Consider the following 16,504-nt stretch of genomic DNA (forward strand, 5'->3'; position numbering starts at 1 on the left):
ACACTTTTACTTAAAAATGCAAGACTTGAAGAAGTGATTAATGAGATGGCATCAACGAGTGTCTTTGAGAGGACTGAAACAGAGATAATGGCGAGGGTTGAAGATGCATTGGCTGAAGCAAGTGCAAAGATGAAGAATACAATGATCGTGGTTGTGATTGGAAGCTTGACCTTGGTTGGTATTATGGGAGTTATGTGTCTGATGAGAAACTGAAGTGTTATGCAACTGGCTGTGTTTGTTTTCTTCATGTGTTCTGTTTGTATTCTTGTAGACAATGATTGTGTTTGTTTTGTATTGTACGTGTTTAGGACTATTGCAAGTTATGAATGTGTTTTTCTTGTTTAGTATTATTGAATTACATGGTTATTTTCAGTCTGGAACAACGGCTTGCACAAGCAAACAAACATAAACAAATAATCCATGTGCTTTCCACATAAAAAAAAAAAGACAAAAGATATTGGTTTTCACAAAAGAGTTGGATGCTTTCTACATAAAAAGTGCAACCCCAATAAAATCCACAAACCCCGAGATAATGTTTAGACAACATTCTAGATAGATAAAGACCGAAGCACTAATCAACACATATCTCCATATCCAAGAATTACATGACATCCACCTTGAGAAGTAGTTGGTGAGGCAGTTTGAGAAGCAGCTGGAGAAGAAATATGAGAAACTGCTGGAGGAGGAGCTTGAGAACCACCTTGAGCAGCCTGACAAAACACAAAATGGAGAAAGATAAGTGAACCCTATCCTTGATACACACATTAGTCGAAGAAGAATATAACAAACCTTGTTCTTTGTGTGAAACCTTGAGTTGTGGTCAGCCATTCCACATATTCCGCAATGCATTATACGTTTCTTGTGCTTAGGTTGCTTCTTTGTTGGGGATTCATTAACTCCTTTCTTTCTTTTCTTCTCTGCTTTGGTAATTTTCTCCTTCCCAGGTTGTTTTGGATCAGGAGGAATGTGAACATCAGGAGCACTCGTACAAGGCCAAAAAGGAGCACCTCTCACTGGAACAAGACCTTCAGCATAGTTCCTCCTCCACATATCAGTACGAAACCAATGGCAGACGAAGTTTTCTGGTGCGAGTTTCTTCTGTAACATCACGCCATATGCATGCTCGCAGAGGATTCCACAAATCTCGAATTTCTTGCAAGTGCAAGTTCTCCTCTCCAAACTCACATGGTAAGTACACCAGCCAAGCTTTACTTCATACATCCCATTTGTGCTTCTTGTCACGATGCATTTTGAAGCATCTTTATGCTCGGCTGCGAGAAAATCTACAACATATGGTGTACAAATACCTGGAAAAAAAAAGAACACAGAAACACATGAAAAAATAAAACCAGAACATGAAAACATAAAAAATAAAAAATAAAAAACAGAACATGATTTTACCTTTGTGACCACGAGAGACATCAGAACGTTTAGCAATGCGTGCCATTGCAAGTCGCCTAACAGTCTCAAGCATTGGGACAAATGGCTTCTCTCTAGCTTTTGTTATAGTGCTATTGAAAGATTCAGTTGAGTTGTTTTCAACATCTTCACAGCAACTCCCTATCTTGTAAAAAGCTCTACACCAAGTCCTTGGCTTCATCTTCTGAACATCATCATACACTTCAGAATCATAATTAAATATTCTGTCCAAATTTTGTTGGAACTCTGCTTCATTATAGCTCCATGCTAAACTCCATATATATGGCTTCATGTCTGATTTACTCCCATGTTTCTTCTTCAGATTACCATAGATATGTCTGACACACATTCTATGCTCAATCTTTGGTAGCGCTAATGAGACACCGTATATCAATCCTTAAAAAGAAACACCATCTCAGTCCCAAATCGTCTAACATAAGCAGAAAACAGAAAATCTAAGGTATAATCCAAACCTTTTGCTGATCTGAAACCAAGATAAAATCACTGCATCCTTCAGTCCCAAGTCGTCTCTCACTTTACTCACAAACCATAACCAGTTGTCATTATTTTCGACTTGGACAACACCCCAAGCTATCGGATATATAGCATTATCTGCATCTCTTCCTAATGCAACCAAAAACTGACCCTTGACTTTGTGTTTCAAGAAGCAACCATCCATCCCTATCAGTGGTCTACATGTCTCTTTCCAGGTTTGTTTGATTTTATTAAAACAAACATAAAACCTGTTAAACTCTTCTTCACCTTTGTCATTTTTCAATGTATCAATCTCCACTGTCGAGTTACTATTTGACTGAATAAGCTCTGCCGCATAGTCACGGAGCCTTGCAAACTGGTGATCATATTCAAATTCAATCCACTTCAACGCCTTACTCCTAGCTACCTGACACTGCGGTCTCGACACTGTGAGTCCCCACTTCTCCTTAATTTTTTCTTCTATTTTCATGGGCATATAATACTCTGTTTCCTCTCTAATGCTATCGACGAACAACCTAGCAATATGTGGAACCTTCAACATCTCACAAGATCCATTGTGAACACACCTATGTTTATCTACAAACAGCCTAACTTTCCATATATTGTCACTTGGTAGGATGGATGCATACACTTTCCATTCACAAGCTTCACCTTCGCTAACTCCACCAACACATTTAAATCCAATCTTGTCTTTATCGTACTTGTACTGTTTAATGTTTCTGCCTGATTTTAGTGCATAATCAAGGACACATTCCTTAAAAGCTACTCCATTGAAGAATCTCTGGTCTTTGTACAGTGTTCTGTTACCACGCTTCGCATAGTTCGTCGACCTCTGTTTCGAAACTCTCTCATCCTCTTTACCCTCGTTATCGCTGTCACTTTCACTTTCTGGAACCTCATCGTGTCGAATTGAAGGCTCGTTGACGAAGTCCTCAACCAATTGCTCGATTTGAAATTCGTCTCTCTCCACAGCTTCTTCGTCGAATTTATCTTCTGCGTATTCTACAGCTTCAGAGCCTAACGCCATTGAACTCATCTTCTTCGTAAAAAATTTGGGGATTTTCTGAAAGGTCGGGTTCTGGGTTTACGTTAATTACGTTGGCTTTGTTTTTTTTTTTGAGTAGTAAGGCTGGATCTTTAATCGGGTTTAAATCCTTCTTAATTGGATCTTAGTTGGTTAACTATCAACTTTAAGTGGTTTACGGTTTAGGTTAAAACAGTAAACCGATAGTTAACCGTCTAATTTGATGATTGGAGAGAAATAGGTTTCGAACTATATATTCGGAGGGAAATAGGACTGGAACTTTATTCTCGGGGACAAATAGATAGAAGTAATAGTTTCAGAGACATATAGCAATATACAATAGTTCTCGTGGGGAAATAGGTGGTCGACCCTGATGATTTTTACGTTTATTCGTTTTTTTCTATCAAGCATTTACTCTGTTTTCGTATAGTTTACATGCTAAATACCCGAAAACTAAACTCAGCTAAAAAATCCCCGAAATGTATCAAGTAATTATAACAGCGCGAGAAAATAAAAATAAAAAAATGGTTGTAACGTTGTTTGTTAATCGAATATGATATTTCCTTATACCTCGGACGACAAAACGCTATAAATGGCTTCTAAATTTAATCCTTCACACACATGAAATAAATGAATAAATAAAGGGCCCCACAACAAACAAAAACTTGTGGTCTTAATTTTGAAAATTTATAAAATATTTTTGTTAGAATTTTATTAATAAAATATTAAACCATTGATGTAACTAAAACCACCTATAGGAGGAATCAACATAATAAAATAAATATCAATAAACATAATGAAAATAAATAAATATATTTCTTAAACCAAAAATATATATTTATTAATTTAGTCTTAAACAAAATAAATATTTAAATTCATTTCTTACACGTATGAATATTTTTATAAAAACTGTTTTTCTCTTCTGTATATTCAACAAAAGATTATTTTTTTTAATTATAATTGTGCATTCCACAGATTTTTTTAATTCCATACTCCCTCTATTTTTTAATATAAGTCGTTTTAGAGAAATTTTTTTGTTCCAAATTATATGTCGTTTTTGGTTTTTTATGTAAAATTTATTAATAATTAATGTTGTATGACCAATGATAATATATCTTCTATTTTTTATTGGTTGAATTGTGGTTAGGTAAATAATTAATAATATTTTTGTTTAGAAAATATAAGAAATTAATGGTTTTCTTAATCTACGTGCTTAGCTGTAAAACGACTTATTTTAAAAAACGGAGGGAGTATTAGTTTTCCAGTTATAGGCCAACATAGCTATTCTATAAATGGCTTGAGAGCCTCCCCTATAGTATAGTTCATACTCATACCAAAACAAGATATCTCTCTCTCTCTCTCTCTCTCTCTCTCTCTCTCTCTCTCTCTCTCTCTCTCTCTCTCTCTCTCTCTCTCTCTCTCTCTCTCTCTCTCTCTCTCTCTCTCTCTCTCTCTCTCTCTCTCTCTCTCTCCTCTGTTTTTGAGAAACAGAGCCTTTCAAGATCTGTTTTGTTTGACTTTTAATCTTCTCTCTCTTGCTTGCATGGTTTAAAAATCTTTCTCGTCAGAATTGAAAATCGAGGTAAAGTTTTCTCGCCAAATCTCTTCTCTCTTCAAGAAATCTAAGAAGAACGTTTCCTAATACTCTGCTTTCGTTGTTGTTTCTCTCCATGTTAGTTTGAGATCCCAAGAAAGGATTTGTATAATTTTTTCTTATTTTCCTTGTAAATTCAGGTAATTTCCTCAAAACCCTTTATAGATTTAAGCTTAATTCGAACAAAAGTACGATGCTTTCAGTAATTAAATTAGCTGAATCTGCAAACTAAACTCCATTTCTTCGGAGAATTTTCATTGTTCACAAAAAAATATATCAAGATTTAGCATAAATGTCTAAACATTGATTTCCGGATCGTGATTTAGATATGTTTGATTGAAATGATCTTAAAATTAATTCATTTGGTCTTAAAATAAAGAGGATGGGTGGTGAGGCAGAGATCAAGCAACAATTACAACCTAAATCTCTTCCAGCTGAAACAATTGAGAAGAAGCAACACAACGTGAAAAGGAGGAGATTATGGCAGAAAGTGAAGTACCAGTTGGTGGAGTATCACGCATTGCCTGCTTATCTGAGAGACAACGAGTACATCATTGGTCATTACCGATCCGAATGGCCTATCAAACAAATCCTTCTCAGCATCTTCACTATCCACAACGAGACCTTGAATGTTTGGACGTAAGTTTCTTGATTTTTATCCCTTTCTTGAGATCCAAGAAACATTGAATGTGTATGTGTGTGTGGGTTTGGGATTTGCAGGCACTTGATTGGTTTTTTCCTGTTTCTTGCGCTTACTATATACACAGCCACCAAAGTACCAAGCGTTGTGGATCTTCACTCACTTCAAGACCGTTTACCTGATATCTTGAGGAAGACAGATCTTCACAAACTTCACTCTGACCTCATGTCTCACCTTCCTTCTAGTCCATCTAAGTGGCATGTCATGGAGCTTCTCTATAACTGTCTGCCTGAAAGATTCTCTCATGGCAACTACACCGACATGTGTGTTCTTGTAAGAAAACACACAATCTTTCTTTGCTTATAACGGTTTCAAACAGTTTGAGTAGTTCATATTTGTTAACCTAAACAGACTTCCAACCTAAAATTGATAAACGTATTGACTTGTTCATTATTATTTTATTTTATTTAACTTATTTATCTTATATAGGGTTACCCGGCCCAGCCCTATATAATCTAAGCTCAGTACTAAATGAACCCTAACCCTTTTAGAACCCATCAAAATATGTAAAAGAGGGTTGAACCCTTTTCAACCTTTTTTAAACCTTTTATCTAGGGGTGTTCAATCCGGATATCGGTTCGGTTTCGGTTTGGTTTTTTTTGGTTTTCGGTATTTCGGTTAGTAAAATATAACTACCATTCTAAATCCATATTTACTTTGGTTCGGTACGGTTTATATACCGTCGGTTTTCGGTTTATTTGGTTTTATACCAAAAAACATAATTATTTTGTTTGAGATCATATTATATGAATTTTAGAGTCATATTGTCAACACAGTCATTTATTAAAAATATATTACATGTTCAAATAAATAAACAAAAAAGTAAAAATGCTTCTACCATCAAATAAAATAATCAAATCTATAACCAAAATCAAAGCTTGAAATTTTGAATATAAAAATATGAAACAAAACAGAAACATGAAAGAAAATTTTTTTCACTCTTCCATATTTAGTGTTCATTAAAGTCATGCTTTTTCAATTGAAAATTTTCCATTAATTATTGTCCATCAAATTTATAATCTTCATATTAATTTAGTGAAGACTAAAATAAATCAAAAAGATAAAAAAAATACTTAGAAAATAAGATGTCTGAATTGCGATGTATTGTTATTTAGTTATAGTTCAAGTGTTTTACAAATTAAGGTTTTTTATTACTATAAAATCATGGTAATAGTTATTAACACAAATTTAACTTATGTAACAAATAGATTTTCATGTATTGTTATAAAATAGATACATATTTACATGTTTCTACTTTTAATCGGTTTTGTTCGGTTTATTCGAATAGATACATATTTTATAACAAGAAACATTATATCCTACTTTTATCTCTTTTTATGTGAACACATTTTCATCTATTTTATAACAATACATGTTCACATATGTATCTATTCGAATAAACCGAATTTAACTTGTGTTCACATATGTAACAAATAGATTTTTATGTGAACACATTTTCATCTATTTTATAACAAATTTAACTTGTGTTCACATATTTTAATCAAATATATTTTCATGTATTGTTATAAAATAGATTTCCTACTTTTATCTCTTTTTATGTGAACACATTTTCTACAATCTCTTACAAAATACATATTTCTAATATATTAACATGTGTTTCAAAAAAATCTAATATATTAAAATAAACAAAAAATGGTTTTTGATTAAAATATTTCTTGTTTTTAATCTAAAGACTTGTGATAATGACAAAAAAAACTTATTTTTTTATTATGGTGAAAAACAAAAAAAAATTCATTTTTGTGATTATGGCAAAAAAAAAACTAAATTTTAAGATTTTGGCAGGAAACCTCGTTTCTCGGTTTTGGCAGATTAATTCAATTTTTTGAGAAATATTATTTTTGTGGTTTTGGTCGGAAACCTCGATTTTGGCAGGAAATCTTGTTTTATAGTTTTGGCAAAATTTTGATTTTTTCAGTTTTGACGGGAAAACTTGATTTTTCGGTTTTGGAGGAAAATCTTGGTCTACGGTTTTGGCGGGAAACCTCGATTTTTCGGTTTTGGTGGGAAATCTTATTTTACGGCTTTGGCAAGAAAATTTAATTTCTCGATTTTGGCGGGAAACCTCGATTTTTCGGTATTGGCGGGAAATCTTGTTTTACAGTTTTGGCGGAAAAACTAGATTTTTTGGTCTTGGCGGGAAACCTCGATTTTTCGGTCTTGGCGGAAAACCTCGATTTTTTGGTTTTGGCGAGAAACCTCGATTTTTTGGTTTTGGTGGGAAACCTCGATTTCTCGATTTTGGCAGGAAATCTTGTTTTACGGTTTTGGCGGAAAACTTCGATTTATCGGTTTTGGAGGGAAACCTTGATTTCACAGTTTTGGAGGGTAACCTCGATTTCTCGGTTTTGCCGGGAAACCTCGATTTCTCGGTTTTGGCGGAAAATCTTGTTTTACAGTTTTTGCGGAAACTTCGATTTCTTGGTTTTGGTGGGAAAACTTGGCGAATTTGGAAGGATGTTGGTTTTTTGAAGTTTTATCCCTACACCAAAACATTGTTCTTTAACAAAAAAAAAACAAAAGTTATCTAATAGAGTCAACCCTGTCAATACCCTTTATTTCTTTAGCCCAACCCTAAATCAGTCCTAAACACTTTAAGAGTAATGCATTAGGGTTAGGGTTCTTAAATTATTAGATGGGCTGGGCCAAACCTAAATCTCACAACCCTATATAACATTCCTAATCTTATATATTACGTAGATTCTTTTCCGATTTCCGATATGGGAGACTTTGTCTCTAATAATATATTTCTCTTTATGTTGCAGCACTCAGTGAAGGAAGATCTTGCAAACATGATAGCTCCTCTGATCTTCAGACCAATCACCAGATGGCCATTCTATGCATTTCTAGGCGGTGCAATGTTCTGTCTACTAGCAAGCAGCACGTGCCACCTCCTCTCTTGTCATTCAGAGCGAGTCTCTTACATAATGCTTAGGCTTGACTACGCAGGAATAGCAGCTCTCATCGCTACTTCCTTCTACCCTCCGGTCTACTACTCCTTCATGTGTGATCCTTTCTTCTGCAACCTCTACTTAGGATTTATAACAACCTTAGGAACCGCCACCGTGCTCGTCTCTTTAATACCGGTTTTCCAAACACCGGAATTTCGTGTTGTGAGGGCCTCTCTGTTCTTTGGAATGGGATTCTCTGGTGCGGCTCCGATCCTACACAAGCTGATCATCTTTTGGGACCAGCCTGAAGCGCTTCACACTACATGTTATGAGGTTTTGATGGGTTTGCTTTACGGGTTAGGAGCTTTGGTTTATGTGACTAGGATACCTGAGAGATGGATGCCTGGTAAGTTTGATATAGCTGGACATAGTCATCAGTTGTTTCATGTTCTGGTGGTGGCCGGTGCCTTCACACACTATAGAGCTGGGCTTGTGTATCTCAAGTGGAGAGACATTAAAGGCTGTTGAATAGTAAGATGGATATTGATGATTTGAATTTTTTTTGTAGCTTCCCCAAAAAATTGGATTCTGTAAAGTCTATGTGTAAGCAAATGTTTGTTTATATTACGAGTAATTTGAACAGGTAATTTGAACTAGATGTTTCGTCCGCACATGCGGACATAAACATTTTATAATTGTTTATTAATATATGCATTACTTATTAAGAGACTATAATGATAAATTATTGTTTATGTTTTCGTTTGAATTTTTTTATGTATTATAAATTTTTTGAAAATGTATTTGTATACTATAATCATCATTAAAAAAATAGTTATAGAAATCACTCAAGATTATCTTTTTAATTATTAAAAACTAATAGTTACTTGATTACTATTTAGATATGTGTTTTCTGTTCTTAAATTTCTTTTGTTAAAAGATATTTTTAGATAACAACTAGGCGTGAGTATATTAACCAAAATCCGAATCCGAACCGATCCGAAAACATGAAACATAAACCGAACCTAAGTTAAAAAAACCCGAACGGGTTTAGGATTCAACTAGTCTGGATACGTAATGTGCCCAGTCCATGGACCAGTCCGACGAATCAGACCAGCATGAAGATCATAACGTTCCAGACGTCCCAGTTGAGGTTCACTCTTCCAATCAGACCAGACAGAGCGATCGGGCCGTGTACCGACTCGACCCGTGAATGTCCGGATTGGAGCTTCGGCCAGATCCAAGACCAGATGATCGAACTGACCGAACCGAAGCTCGTCTTTCCCGAACAACTCGACAAGCTAAGGCTGATGTTCAAGCCATAATCAACTTAGGACGAGCCAATTCCGATTCAGACCGTGGCTTCTCTCTTTTGGCCCGTTTGGCTCGTACCATATGCACCGGCGACTGTGCTGATGATCTTGCTTCCTTGTTTGATCCGATTATGGACTTCTCCTTTGGATATTTCACTAAGGCAGGGATCCTTAAGCTCCCAGAAGACTTGGGCCATGCTGGAACACAACTTGTCCAATCCGAACTTCCTGCGGTCCTTGCTGATTGTCCCGCTCATGTACTGATCTTTTCCATCTTGGACGCAACCAGCTCGGACGAATCTGGACAAGTGCCGAACAGTCATCTTGACTAGTCTTCTCCTATTTTCGAGCCTTGACCAGATCTAGTCAAGTTTATATTTTCTATTGCTTGTTTTTCTACAATTTTATTTATTGTCTTTGACTACAAAACTCTATAAGTATGTAATCTCTTCTAAGTAATAAAGCAATCGATTTTGTCTAAGCTTTTGAGTTAAACTCTTTGTTCTTTGTCTAGAACTTTTCTTTGTTTCTTGGTTAGTCAATCCAAGCAAATATCTCTCAATTTGTTGGTCTTGTGAGTCATATCAAGCAACGGTTCGAGATTCTTCTATTGGTAGACTTGTGAGTCATATCAAGCACCAACTGAAGTCGGGAATATCGGAGGCTCTTCCGCAACCTTCGTGCGACCCATCAATCCATCTAGTTCTCCATCCGAAGTCCATATCAAATCTGATCCAGTCGATTGAACCGATCTTAGGGTCCTTCAAGTGGTATCAGAGCCACTCGTCTGGTATCTTCTGAATCATTCCATCTTCTCATCTTCCATTTCTTCATAAACACTTCTTCTTCTATCTATCTTGAATCCGGGCCCCCCATTACCATCCATTTAAAAAAAAAGATCTACGAAAAAAAAAGAGTTTCAAGTTTGATTTCTGGATTGGTGGTGGAAAAGAAAGCCTGCTGGCTGAGGAGAAATCCAGCCTTTGAGGTGGTTAAAACGGATTCTAAAACCAAAATCTCTTATCTTTCTATATTGAGAAATATCCCTTGTGTTTGCTTCGATTTGTCCATTGGGATTCTTAGATCTGTTCTTCTTATAACCTTGAGTGGAAACTTGTTTGTGTGACCATCCAAATTCTGAGAGAAACACGTAAGTGGGTGAGGATCAAACACTTGAGAGAATGAGGATTTTTATCTATCGTTTTGTGTTTAAAAAATTTCAGGAACCATGAGTAGTGATGATGAACAAAATCGTCTCGGAAACTCAGTTGCTGGATTGTCTAACCTTCAAATGCGTGCTTTGAATGATTCTATGTCTAACATGTTGAGCGCATGTTTAGATCAAATTCATCAGCGGCTTGATGAGCTTCAGGCCAACCAAACTCATCCTAGAACCGGAGCAAAAAGAAACCGTCCGCGAAGGAACAACCGGTCCGACGATGAGATCCAAGAAGAGGACTTCCAAGAGGATGAGGCCAGATCCGCATACCATCCAAGAAGAGGTCCTAGAAACCGAGATCAAGGTGATGTCAATCCATTTGCTAGAACTGGTCGTACTGATGATAGTTTGAACAGATTGAAACTGAAAATTCCATTTTTCGATGGCAAAAATGATCCTGATGCATTTTTTGAGTGGGAAAGGAAAATTGAGCATGTGTTTGATTGTCAAAACTTTTTTGAACTTAGGAAAGTAAGACTTGCTGGTACTGAATTCTCTGGCTACGCTATTAATTGGTATGATCAAGTTTTGACCCACAGGAGGAGAACATGTGAACGGCCGATTGAGACATGGGACGAGCTTACCATGCTGATGAGGAAATGATTCGTGCCTGCTCACTATCACCGCGACCTCAACCATAAGCTAAGACGCTTGCTTCAAGGAATCAAGTCTGTGGAAGATTATTACCAAGAGATGGAGATCTTGATGATCAAGACGGACACGGATGAGCCTTTGGACGCCACCATGGCTCGATTTCTTTCAGGCTTAACTGTGACATTCAAGACCGTATGGGGCTTCAAGAGTATGGTAGTGTGGAACAGATGCTACACAAAGCCATTTTGTTCGAGTAACAAATCAAGAGGAAGAGTTGCTCAAAACTGGCCATTACTTCCAAACCGGCCTTCTCTCCCAAATCGGCCTTTGCTACTAAGCTAAGCTATCAAGACAAAGGTAAGTCTTCTTCCACAACACATAATGCCTTTAAAATTGATGTTCCTGCTCGTGATGACAAAGGAAAGGCAGTGGAGACATCCGGTCGAGCAAGGGACATTAGGTGCTTCAAGTGTCAAGGTCTAGGACACTTTGCTATGGGCCTTAAAGGGTCTGAGCCCATAGCAAGAACACGAGCTTGAGAGGGAGTCGCCGAGGTCGCGGGGATCGCGTAACAAGAAACAAAGATCTCGTAGCCACCACGGAGATCTCGTGCTCGACGCACTATAAAGGTAGAAGAAGAAGAAATACGGAAGAGGACGCGTTGAAAACCCTAGAGAGAGCTACACATTCATATCGACCTTGTTTTCTTCCCACCTTTTAGATTCTTTCTTTACCGATCTCATTTGTATCACTCGATCTAGTTCAATTCATTGTATTTGATCTTAGTCATCAATAAAGTCCATTTTCACCTACTGGAAACTGTTTAACATCGTTGTGTTCTAAAGATATTGTTGCCTACATCATTTGTCTTCCCTAGATCAAACCCCGATCACTATCAAATACTTTGTGTAGATTTTAGGTTCTACATTTTGGCACCGACTGTGGGAAAGATAAACGAAAAACATCTTTTCTAAGAAAATGATCTAAGTTTCCTAAGCGCGATTATGGATCCCAACCAAACAACCAGAACCACGTCGTCGGGAGTCAACGACGTCGATCCTATCAGATCCGACTCAGGAGCTGGAGTGACCCCAACTGGTTTAACGGAAGCCAATGATGTAACCGAAACAGCTCCAACACAATGAACCCCTCCGATCGGGACTTCGAGTCAAGATCGATCTCTTCCGATCAACCAGATGACGATCCTGGAACAAACTGGAGCTCGAGTTTGGAACTGTCCCAGAGATATATCATCCCTGACGACCTAAACCCGATCCCAATCCAGACCGATCTCACCGACTCCTCTAGCCCAAACCCCAGGAGAACAAACCGAACTCCGAGGAATGATGACAACTCTAATTGACTAGATTCATAGTCAAAGGGTCACCAACCAAGCTATTGCTAATAGACTGAACCAAGCCGAAAGGGAGCTCGCAGAGCATCGAGCTGCAAATATTCGGGAAAGAAATCAAACGCCCCTCGATCAATTAAGGACGACGTCCACCGCCAAAGCACTGGACTGTTCGGCACTCCAGAGATCCCAAGCGCCCGATCCAGACGCTACGCGAGAGAAAATTCGCAACGACCCCCGCCGCATGGCATGACCCACCGAAGCTTTAGCTACAGTGGACTGGACGATATCGACACTGGACTCCAACGCCCACGAAGCACTCCGATCCAATTCCAGAACGGATCGACGGAGAGGCATGGGGAGCCAAGAACACGAATCTCACCAGCAAACCATTCTTTCCTCGAGAATAGAACTCCATCCGCGTCAAGGACCTTCCATCAAGCAGGGTTCGATAACTGTTTGATTTTGATGTCTCTTTGATTTTGATTTATGAATAGATGGATTCTTTACCATTTTCTGTTCAAGATGATACAAATAGAAATTACACAAAGAAAAATAATACAAACTCGTGTTCCTCAACGTAATAACAAATCAAAAAGATCATAAATCTTATATTAAGTTGTTCAATCTTCTAACTTCAACAATATTGTTTCTGGTTTCACAAAGTCAAATCAAGGATACATAGAATATTTTTTTATTTGTTAAACAATTCGGTTATACCCGACATAACCCAAACCCGAACCTTAAAAACCCGAACCCAATCCGAAGTATAAAATAACCCGAACGGGTTCTGTACCTCTCCATCCGAAAACCCGAAGCACCCGGCCCGAACCCGAATGGATACCCGAACGCTCGGGCCTATTCGTTACTATTTAATTTACTTAATAATCACCTTAAATGATCATATTCTTATTTTGACTAGGGGTAGGAAAAAAAACGAACGGAACCGACTCAAACCAAACCAACCAAACCAAAACCAATTCAAACCGAACCAATGTTTATTTCAAACCATTCAGTTGAAGATTTTTCCAACCCGAATGATTCGGTTCGGTTCGGTCCGGTTTAAAACTGAACCAAACCGAGAAACCGATGTGTTTTTGTAATTATTTAAATTAAAAATATTAGTAGTACCAATATACTAAAATTCTAATACTAAACCACATATTTTTCATTTTTATTCATTAACATATATTCTTCAGACCTAATAGGTAATCATCAAAATATTTGATTTAAAAAATAGAAAATTTTATATTTTTATATTCTTATATATATGTAAATGTGGTTGTTAAATCTAAACATAAAACCTAAAACAAATTTTATTAAAATCAATTTTTTTCCTCTCTGGTGTCACATGGAAGATGATTCATTGCAGACTTTTTAATAATGATATAAGAGATATTACTGACGATTTTTTTTGTTAACTTTCATTTCTTTTAATTTTTATATACTTTTGTTACTCTTTTAAAGGTTTTTGTTTTAGTTTTATATTGAATTTAGTTCACATAGTTTATATTCATATAATTCATTTCTTAAAATATAATTTCTCTTAAAAAAATTAACTAAGAAGAATCTAATTAAACTGATTCAAAATTTAAATTGAACCGAACCAAAGACAAACCGAACCGAATATAAACCAAACTAACTATGGTTTATTTCAGTTGGAAAAATACTATAACTGAACTAACCAAACCGAACCAAATCTGAACTGAACCGAAAACATAACCGAAGTACCGACATCTAATTTTGACGATGATGTCACAAATTTAAATGAAAATAAATATTAAGACAATGTTATCTATAACAGTGAGTATCTTTTTATTAGTGGAAACTGCATTTTAGGGAAACAAATCTCTGAGTAAGCTAGTTTTATATTTCTTTTTACTTTCAGGATTTTATTCTAAATAAACAAATGATTTTGTGTCAATAATCCTAATTCGATTTTTCTTACCATACATTTAGTTGACTGATTCATCTCACATCTAAGCTAATAACACCCCAAAATCAGTAAAACTCATACATCTAAGCTGTTTTCTAGAGTTTTACTTGTTACCACCCAAATCGGCTACGTTGTAGTTCTTATATTTTTACAGTTTTGAGGTTTTCTCATTTACCATCACCATCATCATCGATGGGAAAGCACGGCGGTGCAAAGACCAGAACCGCTGTCTGTTTCTCAGATGGAGTTATCTTCTTTGCCGGAGCCTTCATGTCTCTAATTCTCGTTTGGTCCTACTTCTCAATTTTTTCACCTTCCTCCAATTTCACCCTAATCGGCTTTCGACGAGGCACCGAACCGGCTAAATGCTCCGGTTTCGACATGCAATTCGACCCGGAAGATCCCGGTTCTTTTTACGACGACCCGGATCTAAGCTACTCGATCGAGAGACCAATCACGGGATGGGACGAGAAACGGAAACAATGGCTCGAATCGCACCCCTCGTTCAAACCCGGTTCAGAAAACCGGATCGTGATGGTAACCGGTTCGCAACCGGCGCCGTGTAAAAACCCGATCGGAGACCATCTACTGCTCCGGTGCTTCAAGAACAAAGTCGATTACTGCCGAATCCACGGCCACGACATCTTCTACAGCAACTCTCTGCTTCACCCGAAGATGAATTCGTACTGGACGAAGCTCCCGGCGGTTAAGGCGGCGATGCTCGCTCACCCCGAGGCGGAGTGGATTTGGTGGGTTGACTCCGACGCCATTTTCACCGATATGGAATTCACGTTGCCGTTGCACCGTTACCGTTATCACAATCTAGTGGTTCACGGTTGGCCGAGTATTATCTACGATCAACAGAGTTGGACGGCCGTTAACGCCGGCGTTTTCCTCATTAGGAACTGCCAATGGTCGATGGATTTGATTGACACGTGGAAGAGTATGGGCCCGGTGAGTCCTGACTACGCAAAGTGGGGTCCGATCCAACGGTCTATATTCAAAGATAAGCTCTTTCCCGAGTCGGATGATCAGACGGCTCTGATTTATTTGCTGTATAAACACAAAGAGGTGTATTACCCTAAGATATACCTCGAAGCAGAGTATTATTTCCAAGGGTACTGGATCGGTGTCGTTGGGGGTTTCTTCGCTAACGTGACGGAGCGGTACCTCGAGATGGAGCGAGAGGACGCCACGTTGCGGAGACGGCACGCGGAGAAGGTGAGCGAGCGATACGGTGCGTTTAGAGAGGAGAGGTTTTTGAAAGGCGAGTTTGGAGGGAGAGGGAGTCGCCGGAGAGCGTTCGTGACGCATTTCACGGGATGTCAGCCTTGTAGTGGGGACCACAATCCGAGTTACGATGGTGACACGTGTTGGAATGAGATGATCAGAGCCCTTAATTTCGCTGATAATCAGGTGATGCGCGCGTACGGGTACGTGCATACTGATCTGAGTAAGACTTCTCCTCTTCAACCTCTGCCGTTCGATTATCCTGATGAGACATGGTGATTTCTGTTGTGTGGTTTAACTTTTAGTGATTATAATGGTCTGGAATATTTACTAGTTCGTTGCATTAATCTTGATTAGGAGTAATTTGAATGATAATTCAAATTAAAAAAAACTAAAACTAAAAAGGAATTGGACGTAGAGTATTATCCATGTCCCATGCATGACACAACCAACGTTTTGAATTTAGTTGAAACACATTATATATGATGCATATAAGTCAAAGCTATTCAATAGCATATCATATGTTTTCAACATGCATCATGCATGAGCAACCGTTATCGAAAAATGTGACTACTCTATCGCAAAATTTGTTGTATTCTATTTCCTCAAATCATCCACACCATTATGAGCGCTCACATCGACAGTCCATTCATAATAATTGGGTTGGTGATGTACATATTTAGCTGCCTATCAAATCACAATCACATGTATATCCTTATGTAT

At 37.6% G+C, this 16,504-nt stretch overlaps 4 protein-coding genes and 1 long non-coding RNA gene across 8 annotated transcripts; 2 read left to right on the forward strand and 3 right to left on the reverse strand.

Moving 5' to 3' along the window:
- Positions 1 to 273: 273 nt before the first annotated feature.
- LOC103862571 lies at positions 274 to 1,123 on the reverse strand. Its single transcript, XM_033288119.1, has 2 exons — positions 790 to 1,123; positions 274 to 710 (listed from the first exon to the last, which is right to left on the reverse strand). Exons 1-2 carry the CDS (start codon positions 1,105 to 1,107, stop codon positions 576 to 578), a joined length of 453 nt encoding a protein of 150 aa, XP_033144010.1. The 5' UTR covers positions 1,108 to 1,123; the 3' UTR covers positions 274 to 575.
- LOC103862572 (heptahelical transmembrane protein 4) lies at positions 979 to 8,897 on the forward strand. 4 transcript variants are annotated; one of them, XM_009140272.3, is made up of 5 exons: positions 4,367 to 4,520; positions 4,616 to 4,672; positions 4,912 to 5,171; positions 5,253 to 5,505; positions 8,016 to 8,897. In XM_009140272.3, exons 3-5 carry the CDS (start codon positions 4,915 to 4,917, stop codon positions 8,667 to 8,669), a joined length of 1,164 nt encoding a protein of 387 aa, XP_009138520.1. In that variant the 5' UTR covers positions 4,367 to 4,520; positions 4,616 to 4,672; positions 4,912 to 4,914; the 3' UTR covers positions 8,670 to 8,897. The 4 variants fall into 4 exon arrangements, with proteins under 4 accessions (XP_033144007.1, XP_009138520.1, XP_009138521.1 ...); XM_033288116.1 differs by lacking the exons at positions 4,367 to 4,520; positions 4,616 to 4,672 and adding an exon at positions 979 to 1,188 and having other exon boundaries at positions 8,016 to 8,873; XM_009140273.3 differs by lacking the exon at positions 4,616 to 4,672.
- LOC117132831 lies at positions 1,195 to 4,324 on the reverse strand. The gene is made up of 2 exons (XM_033288118.1): positions 1,402 to 4,324; positions 1,195 to 1,307 (listed from the first exon to the last, which is right to left on the reverse strand). The coding sequence occupies exon 1, from the start codon at positions 2,948 to 2,950 to the stop codon at positions 1,850 to 1,852; it is 1,101 nt and encodes a 366-aa protein (XP_033144009.1). The 5' UTR covers positions 2,951 to 4,324; the 3' UTR covers positions 1,195 to 1,307; positions 1,402 to 1,849.
- Positions 7,132 to 8,009, reverse strand: LOC117132832. The gene is made up of 2 exons (XR_004456451.1): positions 7,584 to 8,009; positions 7,132 to 7,503 (listed from the first exon to the last, which is right to left on the reverse strand). It is a non-coding gene; the product is annotated as an uncharacterized LOC117132832 (long non-coding RNA).
- A 240-nt stretch (positions 8,898 to 9,137) lies between the features above and the next one.
- On the forward strand, positions 9,138 to 16,206 carry LOC103862573 (glycosyltransferase 6). Its single transcript, XM_009140276.3, has one exon. It carries the CDS (start codon positions 14,744 to 14,746, stop codon positions 16,058 to 16,060), a length of 1,317 nt encoding a protein of 438 aa, XP_009138524.1. The 5' UTR covers positions 9,138 to 14,743; the 3' UTR covers positions 16,061 to 16,206.
- Positions 16,207 to 16,504: the final 298 nt, after the last annotated feature.

The sequence above is a fragment of the Brassica rapa genome, chromosome A03, assembly GCF_000309985.2.
Source record: "Brassica rapa cultivar Chiifu-401-42 chromosome A03, CAAS_Brap_v3.01, whole genome shotgun sequence".
NCBI lineage: Eukaryota > Viridiplantae > Streptophyta > Magnoliopsida > Brassicales > Brassicaceae > Brassica > Brassica rapa.